Here is a 12808-nt window from a genome sequence, read left to right on the forward strand (position 1 = left end):
TGCAAAAATGAGTGTGTGACATGCATCACACATAAATATTCCTGCAATATATTTTATATATATTATGATTTTTTTTTTAATATGTTAATTTTTTTTTTACAATTTTTTTTTATGTTTGTTTCATATCAATATCACCAATCTATTAATTTATAATTTTTTTATTATTCATATCTTAGTATATTATTTAATTCAGATTTATTGAAGTAGAACTCTATTCGATGAAAACTCTGACGGACTTCAATGACTGAGCTTCGTTTGCCATAGATTCCTAACTTTCCATATTATGGGACACAGGCTGCATGCTCTGCTATATATAATACATATAGAACTATAAGACAGAGTCGAATATAAAAAACAATTAAACAATTTTATGTAAATTGCTAGGGATTCCCAAGAGACTGACTAATGATTCTATACAGACCTGATGCGATTATTCTTTAACAAAATGCGAACCAGCTGAGATGACCATATTTTCAAATCAATCTGATCCTAAGTCGCATATTAAATTCAAGCTGCTTCAGCTTCTTAAGTACCATAATAAATAAAAAAAAAATAATCAAAAGTTTTTTGTTTATATTATATTATTATTTTTTATTGATTTTTAATTATTTTGTTTTTTTTTTCTCATATATATAAGCATTTTTTATGAATTTAATGTTTTTTTTTTCTTATTTTAAATGTAAGTTGCGCTGTTTTTTATTTTTTATTTTTTAGTAAATTGATGTAATAATTTTACTAGTTATTTGGTAATTGCTTGATATAATACATACAAATGTGCACATGCTGACTTTTTTCTTGACTTTATTTTCATCATAGCTTTGGCTTATACAGCGCTCAATTCAATATATGTATATAAACTTTTTTCTTTTTTCATTTTATTTATAACTTTAATTTTAATTAGCCTGCTTATGGAAACCAACTGATAATTATTGTTAAGTTAAGTTTATAATTTAATGTGGGCTTAACTTGGATCTGACCAGCGATCAAAGTTTGAGTAAAATAATACGTTATTACGTTAGATAAGTGGAAAACACATATTTATATATTTATTTGTAATACCTATTTACACTCTAAAGTACAAGCAAATAAAGCGATAAACGGAAGCGATACATTTACAAAATGAGACTTAAAATCTACTGAGCAATAGGCATTTAGTTTTATACAATGAGAGAGCAGCGGGGCAGCAGAGTGAGAGAGAGATAGAGAGAGGAGCTTAGCTTGAGATGTTCACGTCCGTGGGTCTCTTGAGTTGGTTATGCGAACTTCTACATAAGTAGTATGTGTATATACAAAAGCTTTAGGAACAAACTATTCAGAAACTTTACAGCTTTATAACGATTATGTGGAAGAGGCGCGGCGAGCCGTCCTCAATTTTTGGCCTTTGTGGTTAGCATTGAAACCAATTGATGTGCACTTAGCCGCTGATCCTTTTGTCAAAGTTTTCAATAGAATTTTACAATGCCACTGGGAGCGGACTGTGGGCGGTGCGGTGCGGTGTGGTGCCGTGCCAGCTGTTCAGTAGGAGTGCGCCTTGCTGATTATCGATTTCTCCTCGACAGCAGAAGGCATAGACGAATCGGGGCCACCAGCCTCGTTCCGTTCAAAACAATTATTGTTCTTTGTGTGCAGCTCGAAAGTGCTGGAAGACGGCGGAGGCGCAGCTGATGGCGTTGATCGAACGTAGTCATTGGATGACTGCGACTGTGGCTGCGGCTGCGACTGTGGCTGATCTGCGATGGGCTCCTCGTCGGCCTCGACATCGATGGCCGCGTCGTCCTCGTCCATGCCTGTGAGGTGCTCCTGCTCGCCGTCAGAGTCCGCATCCACGGAGCAGCGTCTCAGCTGCATCGCAGGTATTCGCAGCGGCATCGGCGACATCGCCGTGGGCGGTGGCGGCTTCAGCAGCGTCATGGGCCCCGCCAGGCAGCCCACGTTCTATACAAGCGACGACAGGGGCGGCCGCGGTGGGCTGGTGTTGCGGGCAGCGGCCGCAGCATAATACTGCATGGGGTGATGGTGCGGCGGTGGTGGGGGCACAAAGCCAGCCGTGGTGCCATCGTGATAGAGCACAGGCACACGCACCAGACGCTGCGCCGCATGAGCCATGTTGGCCATGTTGGCTGCCTCCAGCTCGGCGGCCAGCTGGCGCTTCCATTTGTTGCGGCGATTTTGAAACCATATCTTCACCTGCGTCTCGGTCAGCCGGAGGGAGGCCGCCAGGCCAGCGCGCTCCGATGAGCTCAGGTAACGCTTCAGATCGAACGTCGACTCCAGCTGGAACACCTGAGCGCGCGAGAAGACCGTGCGCGTTTTCTTCTTACGCTTGGAATTGCTGCCATCGCCGTGCGGCGACGAACTGTCCGATGGGCCGTCGGTGCCGTCATCTTCCTCAATGATTTCCTCGCCTTCGTCGTCCGATTCGTTCGAGCTGGTGGGCAGCATGTAGCCGCCGCTCGCATGAGAGCCCGACAGATGGTGCCCATGATGCGAGAGTCCGCCAGCGCTGCTGGTGGGCGTGCTGGGCTGATGTGGATGCTGTAGATGCTGTTGGCCGGCATGTGGATGCTGTTGCTGTTGCTGGTAGAGCGTATGATGGGAGCTGTGGTGCGACGATCCGGTTAGGCCAGGAGGTGGTGATTTGTTGGCGTGGCCATTGCCCATGTTGTTACTGTTGTTGTTGTTGTTGCTGCTGGCATTCGCACTGAGGTTGTTGTCAATGTTGCTGCTGTTGTTGTTGTTGTTGTTATTGTTGTTGTTGCCGCTGCTGGGACTCAGCGATGTGGGCGATGGTGGATTTTCAGTGGTGTTTGTGGAGGAACTGTCTGCAAAGTGAGCAAGATAAAGAAAAGAGAGAGCGCATGAGTGACAATCCACTTCACTGAGAGAGCACGCCGTGTGCGTGTGTGTGTGTGTGTGTGTGTGTGTATGCACACACTTATACACAGATATTTATATTTATATACATGTGGCGGAGCAGGAGGCGGTGGCTGCTCTAAGGGTTGTTTAACGTATTATTGTAGCCATGTGTGCGTGTGTATGTGTGTGTGTGTGTGCTGCTGCACAGATTTAAGCTGCAACACTTAACCTCACACTTGCCTTCGTCTTGTCTCTTCCTTTCATTTTTGTTTCATATGCCCCACAAACAACTTAGAGCGCAGACGCGTAGAGTAATTGCCTCGCACCCTGCACCCCCACAGCCTGCTTGTCTACCATATACATATAAATGTGTGTGTGTGTAAGTTTATATCTCTGTGTGCTCGTGTGCGTTAAATTACCATTTAAAATGGCCGTCAGTCAGCTGGGCGATTTCAGTTTTATTGAGCTTTTAGTTTGGATCCTATTTGAAAAGTTTAAATTGCTGTAATTTGATTCAGGCGAATTTGACTTGCTGAGACTCCCCCTCCGCCTCCCTGCTGCTGCTGCAAAACTATGCGCTGAATCAACTGAATTCCAGAAGCCTCACATGGCGCAAAACTTAAGGCCAGTTAACATGAGCAAATGCAATTGCATCGACTTCTAATGCTAAGAGCCCAATCAATTGGGCTTTAACGCTCGCTGACCAGAAAGCTAGCCGCTATCGCCAGTAGCTCTACCCCCCTCGGTCTCTCTCTCTCTCTCTCTCTTATTGACAAATGCAAGCATGTCAAGCGCTTTGTGTATTCCCCGCAGTTGTAACTCAATACTCGATTACAAATTGCAATTAATTGAAAATGGCGATTACTGCAGTCGTGTTTCTGAATAGCCAACGCAACACAACGTAACATGTGTAGCTGCGTGCCAATGACACAGCCACCCACACTATTCAAGCGTCTCGGCATTGTTGTTGTTGCTGTTGCTGTTGTTGCTGTTGCCTGCTTCAGGGTGCACTTTGTGTGCATTGCTCAAATTCTTGCGGGCATTAGACAAGTTTACGCGGCCAACTATGCAAATTAAACGAAATGCTACTAAGAATGTCTGCCACGGCACATTCTTTGCCAAAGCACTTCAGCTATTCGCATTAAGCTCGTTCTCTGTCTACAATTTATATACATATGTACATATACAAGATGTACCTACATACATACATTCGTAATCTGTTTACTTTCTAAAGAAGATTTTGTATTTAAAAAGATTAAAGCTAGATTTTATAATATAAATATTTATAATTGCACAAAAAAAATGCAAGTTTAATCTTCTTAAATGGAAAATCTGTCTTAAATGCAAACAGATTGAAATCTATAAATCTATAAATTTCTGCTGGTTTATATACTAAATATATAGCGAATAGTTAACTTACCGTGCGTTGGACTATGGAAGGGCATTCGCTGTGGTGCCCAGGGCCAGCCGGGCGGGCATAGCGCTGCATAGCGTCCAGCCAAGGCGCCCCATTGCGAAATGAAACCCAATCTGCAAAAACAACAACGAACAATTAATTTTAATTAATTGCAATTATTACAGGTATTCAACAACTAAATACATATACAATATATACATGTATAAATAATTTATGCCGACGGCATAAATTTGATAAACACGCCAAGAAAAATCAAAGCTGGAAGTGAAAATATCTCCGAGAGAACGACCCCTAAGTGCCAACCAACCCCACACCAGGCAACGGCCATAACTGGCAACAGCTGCTGCAAATTTGACTCCCCAAGAAAACGCACACACACACATATATATATATATGTATACATAAGTATGTATGTGTGGCTGTGTATATAAATGCCGACATCCATGTAACCTTGTTAGGTTGTTGCTTAAAAGCATCTTTATAAATACATTTATTTATTTATGTTCGGCGCGGCAAAGTTTCCAAGACGAAACACTTTTTGGCGTTAACGTTATAATGTGTTCTATATACGAATGTATGTGTGTGGGGGGCTGTCTGATTGGGGGTGGGTTTTTGTGGCGCTGTCGTTGGGTTTATTGTGCTAAATCAAAGTTTTCAAGTCAAATCATTTAGGCAGAAGCTAATGCGAGAGTTAATTGGAAGAAAGCTGCTTTTGTTCTCTTAGGGTAGCACAGTGTGGTTAGCAGGGGAAGTTGAGTGGGGAGTGAGTGGCCGTAAAAGCTTCTCGTGGCCAACCCACACACCGCCCAGCTGCTCAAGCAGTCTAGCCCGGCAATTTGATTGATTTATTGATATGCTCAAAAGTGTTTCAGGTGTTCTTAAGTTTCCCACGCACTCAATGAACTTTGCTGTTAAACAATCCGACCGGGACATAACGTAGCCAGAGTCCACAGTGCACTCCCACCAGTCTAGAATGCCAATGGTGGCCACATCCAACCCAACGGCCGCCCCTTTGTTGCTGTTGTTTTCTGTACTTGTTAAACCCTTTGACCGTTTTGCAGGTGACCCGTATGCAAGCAGCAGACTGTGATTTCTTTTCGACCCCGGGCAGCCCCCAAATGCGGCCCAGCCACCCCCAGGCAGACAATGAGCCGGCCACGTTGTGTGTGACATTAACATTTAGCTGACCTCTTTCACAGCGGCCAAGGTGCAGGTGTGGAAATCAATAGTCGGCCATCTCTTTCGCCTGCTCAACATGTATGTATGTTTCTCTCCCCCTCTGCTCTCTGTCTGTCTGTGGCTCATGCTTTCCCCTATTTCGCATGGGCAAGTAATGTTTTTCAATTAAATTTCGCCTTTCGCCTGCGCCCGCTGGTAAATTATGAGCCGCTCCCTCTTTAAGAGGCGCTTCAAAGGCTTCCCCAACTGGCAAACTCCCCCAACTGCCTGGCCGGGACTGGCCCGGGCTGTTTGGCAAGCTGGCGGCTCAAATCACTTCTAATGGGCTTCATGTTTACAACGTCAATTGAGAGAAAGCCGCTCAAAAGATGACGTCCTAACCACTCCTCAAATTACCGGCCAGCAGCAAGAGCGAGAAACAACAAAAACCAAGCCAAACGAGAAGCAACAAAACAAACGAGTCAAAAGAAATTACCTCAATTACGGCGCTAATTTTGGTCGCTGAAAGCGCTGTCAACGAACGGAAGGGGCCCCAATGAATTGCAAACAGCTTGTAGCTATTTGCTTTACTAATTATCCAAATCAAAGGCGCTGCCCGGACTCGGGTCCGTGCCAGGCATTTGTTTTCCGCCCAGCAATGAAATAAATACAACATTCCATTGCCCGCGGCAGCCGCAGACCGCGTGGCTCCATCTACATTTTCATTGGTGTCACTTTGTGGCGGAAGTGGATGACCATGTTTAAAATTCACCGGAATGGGGCGTGCCCATTCAGCCCCAGGAGCTGTCAGAAGTCACCGTTGAGCGACCCAAGCGCCCCACCATCCCCACCATTCCGCCCACGCCTCCCCTCTCTCCCCATGCGTCCAGTCCAATTCCTCACCCACTTCAATTTGATGCATGGCTGTTATTTCTCGTTTAATGAATTGTTTGCGGTTCTTGCTTTGGGCTTCTTTCACGTCGCTGTCATAATTCGTCTTTGGCGGCAGGGGCTGGGCGGAGCTCTCTGCGAGCTAGGATAAAAACTCTGCTATGCAATTGAGTTGTTCAACATGGCGTTCTACATGGGTTCCATGCGCCTTTTGCTTTTCCTTCGTTCGCTCGCGGGACGGGATTTTAATAAATTGGATATGGCTCGGGCATAAAAGCGCTTTGAAGTATTTCATGCACGCAAACTAATTTAGTTAAGAAAATATGCCAACTCGAAGAGCAATCTTAACCTTTTGTCTGATATTTAGATTAGTCTGAAGAGGTTATATATGTATATGGAAAATCTATTCATATACCTTGGCAAATTAATTTATTATTATTGAGATGCAGTCAGCCTTAAGTTGTTATTATTATAGTTAAAAGAAAAGCAAGCCTAGAAAATATTCTTTTAATCAATCTATAGATTCTTGAATAAATTTGAAATGTGTTTTCCTATATAATATATAAAATGTTGTTATTATTATAGTTAAAAGAAAAGCAAGCCTAGAAAATATTCTTTTAATCAATCTATAGATTCTTGAATAAATTTGAAATGTGTTTTCCTATATAATATATAAAATGTGCTTAGAGAAATATTTGAAGACATATGCAGTTCAAGTCTAAAATCAGATATTAGGTTTTTTGCAGTAATAATATATGTAAATATACAATAAACATCATTATATAATAATGAGATATATAGAGTCAATAGTGCTGAAAGTCTCAATCTCAATTTTCGTTGAATTTTAAAATAATTCGAATTCTGTTAGTCTCTCATTCAAAACAATATTAATTTTAAAAATTTCTCCCGTTTCCTTCTTTGTATTTTAAAACACGGTTCATATTTTCTTTTGTCTTCAATCAAATTGCCAATTTCGTCAGCTCAATCACAAGACGCAACCAGAGTTGGTGCTGCAACTTCTCGATTGCTCGACAGGCTTAGCTTTTCGAGTGCCCGCAGATTCAAAGAACTTGAAGAAAATTGAGCCCAACAGCTGCCTTAAACCCGTCGCAGAAGCCACTTAAGTGGAATCGTGTAGCCGAATCATATCACACACATATAATATGTATGTACAACGTTCCGAGCACATTAGCCAAAATTAATTTAAATAATAAAATTTAAATGTAATTTTAACAATGAACACAAATGGCTGGCGGCGCTAAACCGCTTAGGATTCGTTCATGTATAAGAGATTTGCACACGCTAATTGGCTGCATGGAGGCCCGAAATCAGAATATATGCATTGCCCAGCCCAACACTGAATTCATTGTGGTTTCTGTGACAATTTGAGCGGTGCGGGCACTCGAAGCGACCGCAGAGTAGCCAAAATATTGAACAGCAACTCACAGTTGACTAAGCAGGAGCCCATAATAACCCGGCCATAGTTAACCCGGTTGGCTTGCTTTTGTCATTAAACGGGATTAGCATGAATGTGTAGCTAAATACAAGCATTCATATATATGTATGTATATGTGTGTAGATATATGTATATCTGTATGAGCGCATTGTAATATTCGATGGCATGGAACGGCTTAGGCGGCTTAGGCCACTTGAAAAATGGTGACATTTGTGATGCGTGCAAAATTAGTTTTTTGGCTGCGCCACAGGAAGTCGCACAAATGACACGCGCCCAGGAGCCAAAGCCAAAGCCAGCCCAGACCAGCCCAGTCCAGCCCAGCCCATCCCAGCGCAATCAGCAACCAAAGCAAAACGAAAGTCAAGCCTCAAATCTAGATATGAAATCAGTGCATGATGCACTATGCGACACGAATATGTTTTCATTAAATGGAGACAATGTATATGTGCGCACTTTATCGAGATATAAATGTCAGAAATCGCGGACCATTTCACCACTAAATGCCGGCAGCCAGTTAATCCCTTTGTGATAGATAAGATTAGTCGGGAGCGGGCGCATTGCATTGGGACTGGAATTGGATTGTAATTACTGTAGTAGATAATTATATTGTCAGTGCGTCCTTTAGCGGTATCCTTATAATACAACAGCAACAACAACAACAACAAAAGTGAAATAAAATAAAACGTAAAAGAGAGCTGCACAATAGACAAATACACACACACACACACACACACACACAGACATTTCCTGGACTCGAGCACCCCTTCCGCTGGCCGCATTGGCCCTTTGTTGGGCGCACTCTCAAGCATATCAGGTTACACAGTTACAGCGCTTAAATGCGTTCTCTGCTGCGCTATAATTAAACCGCAGTTGAGCAGCAGCCAGCCGAAGGACTTCCACAGTAGCTGACCACTAATTAAAAAGCAAAAACAAGAAAGTAAAAAAAGGCAATGCCAATGTCGAAATGCTAGCGGCCCAGGTGAAAGTCAGTCAACAATATTTACGTATGCGCGTATTTGTATTAAACGATCAGTCAGCGTTTCGGGCGCGCTCGAATTAATCATTTGACGGAGCGGCCAGGGAGTTCGATGATCAAGTGATAAGCCCGTCACATAGGCAGCCACACGTCAGCTGTAAGCGCCAAACAGCAGGAGTCAACACTTGGTCACTGCACGAGGGCGATCCTCGCGCTCTTAATTGGGGTAACCTGCACGCGACCCTCGCCACAGGACTGCGACTCGCTTATCGCAGGATCGATCAGTGGGCGCATGCGTAAATGAAATGAGAATGATCATCATTAAATGAATAAAAAACACACACATATACAGGAAAGCTAAGAGCTGTCTACTTTGCATGTGTTTGGACAAAAAGTTGAGCCGTCTCGCTCATAAAATAAAAGTGCAACATTTTTTTAATTCAACACATGCCTTAATCGAGCATTTGTGAAACTCGATCGCTTGACTCATGTCCTTTTTATGCTCATTTAAATGCCGGCTAAGTGGGGTTACCCCGCTTTTTGGGCTCTCTTTTTTTTCTGTGTGAGCTGCATTGCCATATGTAGGTGGCTCTGTTCATAAATAAAAACACACACACAAGGTTTTTAGGTAGGTCAGTCAGTCCATTCAGTCAGTGAGGGTTCATTCAACACAAAGCTGCATTCATTCACCTCGCATGCCGGAATATTGACAGACAGTTATCAAACTGCATTGAATTACATACTGCATCTGCAAATGTTGCGAAATTCGATATTCTCCATGAATTGCATAGCCAAACTGAGGTAATCAATATCGATTTAGGTGCCCACATGGAGGTCAGTCTGCAGTAGACAGTCAAATGGAAATTTTGTATTTAATTTTGCATATTTTTTCAAAGCGGCTCAGGCGAATTTAAGCTGGAATTCTTGTAGATGAAAATAGATGAAAAAAATAAAAAAGTATTTACAGTCATCTGGAACTTTTCTAGTGTCTTTACGGTATAATTAAGTGAATGCATATTCAGTTTAAAATTCCTTCCCTCATAATATAATACAATTATAATCTTTATAACTTCCATTTATATTCTATTCTATTTGCAGACTTTTGAAATTCGAATTTCATAAATTAGCCTTTTTATCACTAGTCTCTCATCTCGGCACCCACTTAAGGTGTCCTCTAACATTTGCCATGCACTCTTTGAGTATTTCCATTAAAAATTATTATCTCTAGCAATCAGTTAAGGCAACACGAATTTCTTCAGGCCACTCGAGACTGGATTCTTGTGTTTTTCCCGAGAAGAGATTTGCGTCACCTTCCTGCAGCTCGATCTCAATGCTATTGTATTCCTTTTGCTTGAGGATTACACAAATTTTGCTCAATGTTTCTAGGGGCAGGGAAACTGGACTACATCAGGTGAAATTGTAGCCGCTTAGGCTCATTGGGAAATAAGGGAACGCTTGACTTTTTGGTTTCACGTTGGTCGGCCAAACAAAGAGCGAGCGAGCGAGGCTCTCGAGTGGTAAGCCGGGTCTAAACGGCTACCGGACAAAGACTCACCTTGAGAGCATGGCCGCATCCTGAGGTCCGGCCGCGCCATGTTGCGGCAGTTGCGGAATGGGCGTTATCAGCGCTGTGGCGCCGTTCTTTTTCGCTGGCTCGCTGCGGCTCAGTATGCTGGAGATGGAGAAGCTGGTGAAGCCATTGGAGCCAGTGGTGGCCTTGTTGCCATTGCTGCTCGTATTGCTGTCGTTGCTGTTGGCGCCAATGGAGGCCGCCGCTGCTGCCACTGCGGCCGCTGCCGCCGAGGCACAGGTGCTGTTGTGGTTAACTGTCTTGCTGTTGTTGTTGTTGTTGTTATTGTTCAGGCTCTGGGCGAGCTCCTCACTGGTGCTGCCACTGCCGCTGCCATTGCGCTCCAGCTCTGGTGTCTTGGGCGCCATGGCAGCCAGGGCGGGCGGTGAGCCGAGGCGATCGCCCAGGTGTGTCGGCGCGATGGCGTGCTGCAGCAGAGCGGGATGCGAGGCGGTGTGAGCCGGATGCAGATGACCAAAGCTGTGCAGCGCGTGGTGCAGCGCCACCGGATGGCCACTGAGCGAGCTGAGATGATGCTGCAGATGGTGGTGCAGCACGGCCGGCGGCACTGCGCCGTTGGGACTGTGATGGTAGTGCGGCACGGTCACAGCGGACGTCGACGTGGGCGTGCCGCTGGCTGTGTTCGGCGTGGAGCGATGCGTGGGCGTCGCTGGTGGGGAGCTGCCGTCAACGGAGCGCGCCAGGGGGCTCTCGCGACCATTGCTCATGCCGGCGGCACCCAACGGACTTGGCTCCGGACTGGACACCACGCTAATATCGACCTCGGCGTCAGACGAAGACATCTCTGCACAGAACACGCGCGAAACTCTTTTTCACTTGATTGTATTTGAATCTATTTCCAATTAATTCACAATGTTTTTTTTTTATTATTTGTCGGAAATGTTCCATGAACTGTTTCAGTTTGAATTGCTGTCACACGAATTGGCTGCTGCCGCACTTGGCCGGACGAGCATTCGTCGTCTATTGGCGATGAAAATAAAGTTCCTCAGGTGGCAACCGATACGTCTGCACCGTTTGATCAACGATTCGCATTTAAATTCAAATGTTTTCTGTTAACAAACGCAAAGTCCTCGACGCGTCTGCCAGCCTACCTTTCTCTTTCGCTCGCTTAAACTCTCTCCCTCACTCCTCGCATGTGTGTGTGTGTTTGTGAAAGCGATCGCTTAGTAATTTTATTGTTTAAGTCTTTGGATTTTTAACCCCCGGTTGTATCAGAGAGCGTGTGCGCCGACTGCCTGCTGCGGCGTTCGACTGAAACTGAAACATGAAATGTGCTGAGCAGAACTAAACTCAGCTCGGATGGTTGGTTGGTTGGTTGTCGGCTGTGAAATTCTTTCGGTCTTTGCGCTAAATGGTTTTCCGCAAGTTGACAGTAGCACAAACACACACACACACACACTTACACTCGCAAACGCACAGTTAGAGGGTGAAGCAGAGATAGCTGTGGGTCGTATGAGAGTATGTTTGTGTGGGGTTGTTTCTCTGCTTTGAGAGTCTCTCGTCGCATCGTGCGCGCTCTTTCTAGCAGGGGTAGCTAGAGCAGCAGCAGCTCTTTGGCCCAGCCCGACCCGACCCGGCCCGGCCCGGCTCGGCTCGGCCTGTTCCCATTTCCATTCCGTTTGCAGCTGAGTTTCTGTTTTCGTTTATTTTGACAATTGCGCTGCAACCGCATCGACAGACACTTTGCGTATTTTCTCCTATTTTCTTTCATTTTATTCGTTGTTGTTGTTAGTTTTGTCGCAAGTCCTTAAGCTCCGACAATAAAAGGCATAGCAAAAATACGAAGAGCAAGTTTTGAATCTGAGCTTGAAACACTTGGCAATCGAAACATGTCTGAGAGGAAGTCTCACTTAGCTGTGCGTGTGTGGGTGTGTTTGTGTGTGTGTGTGTGTGCTTGTATCTGTGTTGGCCTCCCATTGAAATGCCAATATAAAATCAATCAATTGGCACCCGACAAGGGTCAAGTGCTGCTCTGTGTGCAGTGCTTTGGCTCCAAAGTGTACAAAGTATCTTAATTGATGGCAGTTGAAAGGTTCCTTTCGGGTGAAGTGAGCAAACGAATTAGAAGAGTGTTAAATTTCACAAAATTGCAAAGAGCTTAACATTTGAAATAAGTCAACCAAATATGAAATCTTTTATAGTTATTATAAATCAAGTAATACATATTTCCTGGCATTCAAACTCGAGTCTAGCAAGTGGATGTAGCGTATATTTGTTGTATAACTTATCCAAAATATATAAATGAAAATTCTTATAGTAAAAATAAAACGATTAAAACGATTTTCAATCCATTGAAAATCGCTTTGCATTTTGCTATCTCCATTATATGTAAATCAAACAAGTTCGAACTAAGCCCAACTCTTTGACTCATATCACAGCACATATGCGTTTCATTCCACAACGTTCCGCATAGGCAAACCACCCCGATGCGCGCACAGAGGCAGCCATTTTTACAAAAGCTGA

The 12808-nt window shown here is 44.1% G+C and overlaps 2 protein-coding genes across 2 annotated transcripts; both read right to left on the reverse strand.

Moving 5' to 3' along the window:
• Nucleotides 1-858: 858 nt before the first annotated feature.
• LOC108649054 (uncharacterized) lies at nucleotides 859-1911 on the reverse strand. The gene has a single exon (XM_089263810.1). It carries the CDS (start codon nucleotides 1909-1911, stop codon nucleotides 1516-1518), a length of 396 nt encoding a protein of 131 aa, XP_089119936.1. The 3' UTR covers nucleotides 859-1515.
• LOC108649053 (H6 family homeobox) lies at nucleotides 1778-11127 on the reverse strand. The gene is made up of 3 exons (XM_018098050.3): nucleotides 10310-11127; nucleotides 4277-4386; nucleotides 1778-2822 (listed from the first exon to the last, which is right to left on the reverse strand). Exons 1-3 carry the CDS (start codon nucleotides 11125-11127, stop codon nucleotides 1936-1938), a joined length of 1815 nt encoding a protein of 604 aa, XP_017953539.1. The 3' UTR covers nucleotides 1778-1935.
• Nucleotides 11128-12808: the final 1681 nt, after the last annotated feature.

The sequence above is a fragment of the Drosophila navojoa genome, chromosome 2 (genome assembly GCF_054131105.1).
Source record: "Drosophila navojoa isolate 15081-1374.11 chromosome 2, UAZ_NAV_1.0, whole genome shotgun sequence".
Taxonomy (NCBI): Eukaryota; Metazoa; Arthropoda; class Insecta; order Diptera; family Drosophilidae; genus Drosophila; species Drosophila navojoa.

Bases quoted from the DNA above. Each gene is read 5' to 3' on its own strand.
- LOC108649054 (XM_089263810.1), bottom strand. From the start codon at position 1,911: ATGACGCTGCTGAAGCCGCCACCGCCCACGGCGATGTCGCCGATGCCG.
- LOC108649053 (XM_018098050.3), bottom strand. From the start codon at position 11,127: ATGTCTTCGTCTGACGCCGAGGTCGATATTAGCGTGGTGTCCAGTCCG. The intron at 4,387-10,309 runs GTGAGTCTTTGT...TTGTTTTTGCAG, and splicing joins GATGCGGCCATGCTCTCAAG to ATTGGGTTTCATTTCGCAAT. The intron at 2,823-4,276 runs GTAAGTTAACTA...CTCACTTTGCAG, and splicing joins CTTCCATAGTCCAACGCACG to ACAGTTCCTCCACAAACACC.